Here is a 1,871-nt window from a genome sequence, read left to right on the forward strand (position 1 = left end):
ACGCGGGGTGTCCCGAGGCTCCGCAGGGAGCGGGCCCCTGCCTCGCTGGCAGTGGGAGGAGTTTGGGGGCAGCTCCCGAACAGGTGGCCCGCACGCCGCCGCGACTCCCAGCTTGTGGAGTTCACCGGGACTGGGCTTTCCCAAGCCACGTGGGATAAGGGAGGGGGCGGGGGGCAACCCAACGCCATGAAACAGGGTCTCCTTCCCACTCGGGGCAGGCCACGGGTCCGCCTTCCCATCCGAAGTTGAGGGACCCCAGGATGTACCCCCTCTCAATAAGCTGGGCAATACCTCCAAAACCAGGCTTTGTGTGTTGAGGGGGCCTGTTCTTGGACAGCCAGCCCTGAAAGCTGGAGGGGGTGTCATGAGGGGGCAGGCAGAGGTGGACCTGCTGTGCCCAGACCATGCCTTCTGAGGTCCCTCAGGGCGCCCACACCCGCTCCCAGCCAGGCTGTGGGGTCTGACCGCCTGGAGCTTCTGAGGTCCCCCAGGGCGCCCACACGTGCTCCCAGCCAGGCTGTGGGGTCTGACCACCTCTGTCCTGGGCTGTGTCCAAGAATCAGGTGCCCAGTGGGTCGGGATGACAGTGCCAGGAGTCCTGGATGGGCACCCTGCTCCCATCATCCCGGAGGTCCGGCTTCATTTCTAGCTGGGGGCGGGGCCTGTGACTGCCAGCTCCAGAGCCCTGTAGGGAGCTCCCTGGGAGGGCACGGCAGGACTGGCAAGGGAGAGGCCTGGGACCATCCCAGAGGGAGCCTTATGCCCAGAGACCTGTCCCACATCTGCTGAGGTGGAGCAAGCATGGGTGGTGGCCTTGAAGTTTAGGGAGGTGGCATGGGGCTCTTTCCAAGGGGCTGGAGCCCCCCTACACCCACCCTGGGTCCTCCAAGGGTCTGAGTTCAAAGCTGTATCCACAGGCCTGAGTTAGGCCCCTTGTAGTGCTCTGTGCATGCAGGGCCCTTTGCGGGTTGGGAGACAGACTGGGAGGGACCAGGATGCCACAGAGGCTGGAAGTCCTTGTCTGGAGAAAGCTGGCCAGGCTCAACCAGGGAGGGGTTAGAGGGGGTTCCAGGAGGTGAAGACACGGGGTCGCCGGAATGGCCTTCCCAAGAGGGCCTTCACCAAGGTGTTCAGGCAGAGGCTGGGCGCTGTAGAAGTGACTTGGGCTGAAGGTGACGGGGACTGGGTGAGACTCTGTGACTTGGTGGCCTGTCTTGTTTAAACCTCTTTCAAGGTGAGGTTGGGCTGGGGGTGGAAGGACGGCCTTTCATCCATCAGGTACCTAAACAGAATGATTCCTGCAGGCAGGCAGCTGGGGCAGGAGCAGCCCCTACCTAGGAGGTCCCTGCCCATTCCCCACCCCTCCTCAGTCCAGGATTCCCAGGGGCAGGCCCCCTGGTGCCTGCAGATTCTAATCCTGTGGTGCACCAGGAAGCACTTTGCTCATCAGCTCACCTCCGCAAAGTTTGGAGGGGCTAACATGCCAGCCTCCAAAAGGGGACAACAGGCCAGGCGAGGTGGGTCATGCCTATAATCCCAGCACTTTGGGAGGCCGAGGAGGGCTGATCACCTGAAGTCTGGAGTTCCAGACCAGCCTGGCCAATATGGTGAAACCCTATCTCTACTAAAAATACAAAAATTTGGCTGGGCGCGGTGGCTCAAGCCTGTAATCCCACTTTGGGAGGCCGAGACGGGTGGATCACGAGGTCAGGAGATCGAGACCATCCTGGCTAACACGGTGAAACCCCGTCTCTATAAAATACCAAAAAAAAAAAAAAATTAGCTGGGCGTGGTGGCGGGTGCCTGTAGTCCCAGCTACTTGGGAGGCTGAGGCAGGAGAATGGCGTGAACCCGGGAGGCAGAGCTTGCAA

The 1,871-nt window shown here is 61.3% G+C and overlaps 1 protein-coding gene across 1 annotated transcript in view; it reads left to right on the forward strand.

The window, feature by feature from the left end:
• The first annotated feature begins 580 nt into the window (after window positions 1-580).
• Window positions 581-1,871, forward strand: part of SYNGR2 (synaptogyrin 2) — a 9,548-nt gene continuing 8,257 nt past the window's right edge. Inside the window, exons 1-2 of the mRNA XM_011966495.1 lie at window positions 581-631; window positions 1,409-1,517. Coding sequence (XP_011821885.1) covers window positions 581-631; window positions 1,409-1,517 — 160 coding nt within the window. The remainder of the gene's footprint in view (window positions 632-1,408; window positions 1,518-1,871) is intronic.

The sequence above is a fragment of the Mandrillus leucophaeus genome, unplaced genomic scaffold (genome assembly GCF_000951045.1).
Source record: "Mandrillus leucophaeus isolate KB7577 unplaced genomic scaffold, Mleu.le_1.0 Scaffold1, whole genome shotgun sequence".
NCBI lineage: Eukaryota > Metazoa > Chordata > Mammalia > Primates > Cercopithecidae > Mandrillus > Mandrillus leucophaeus.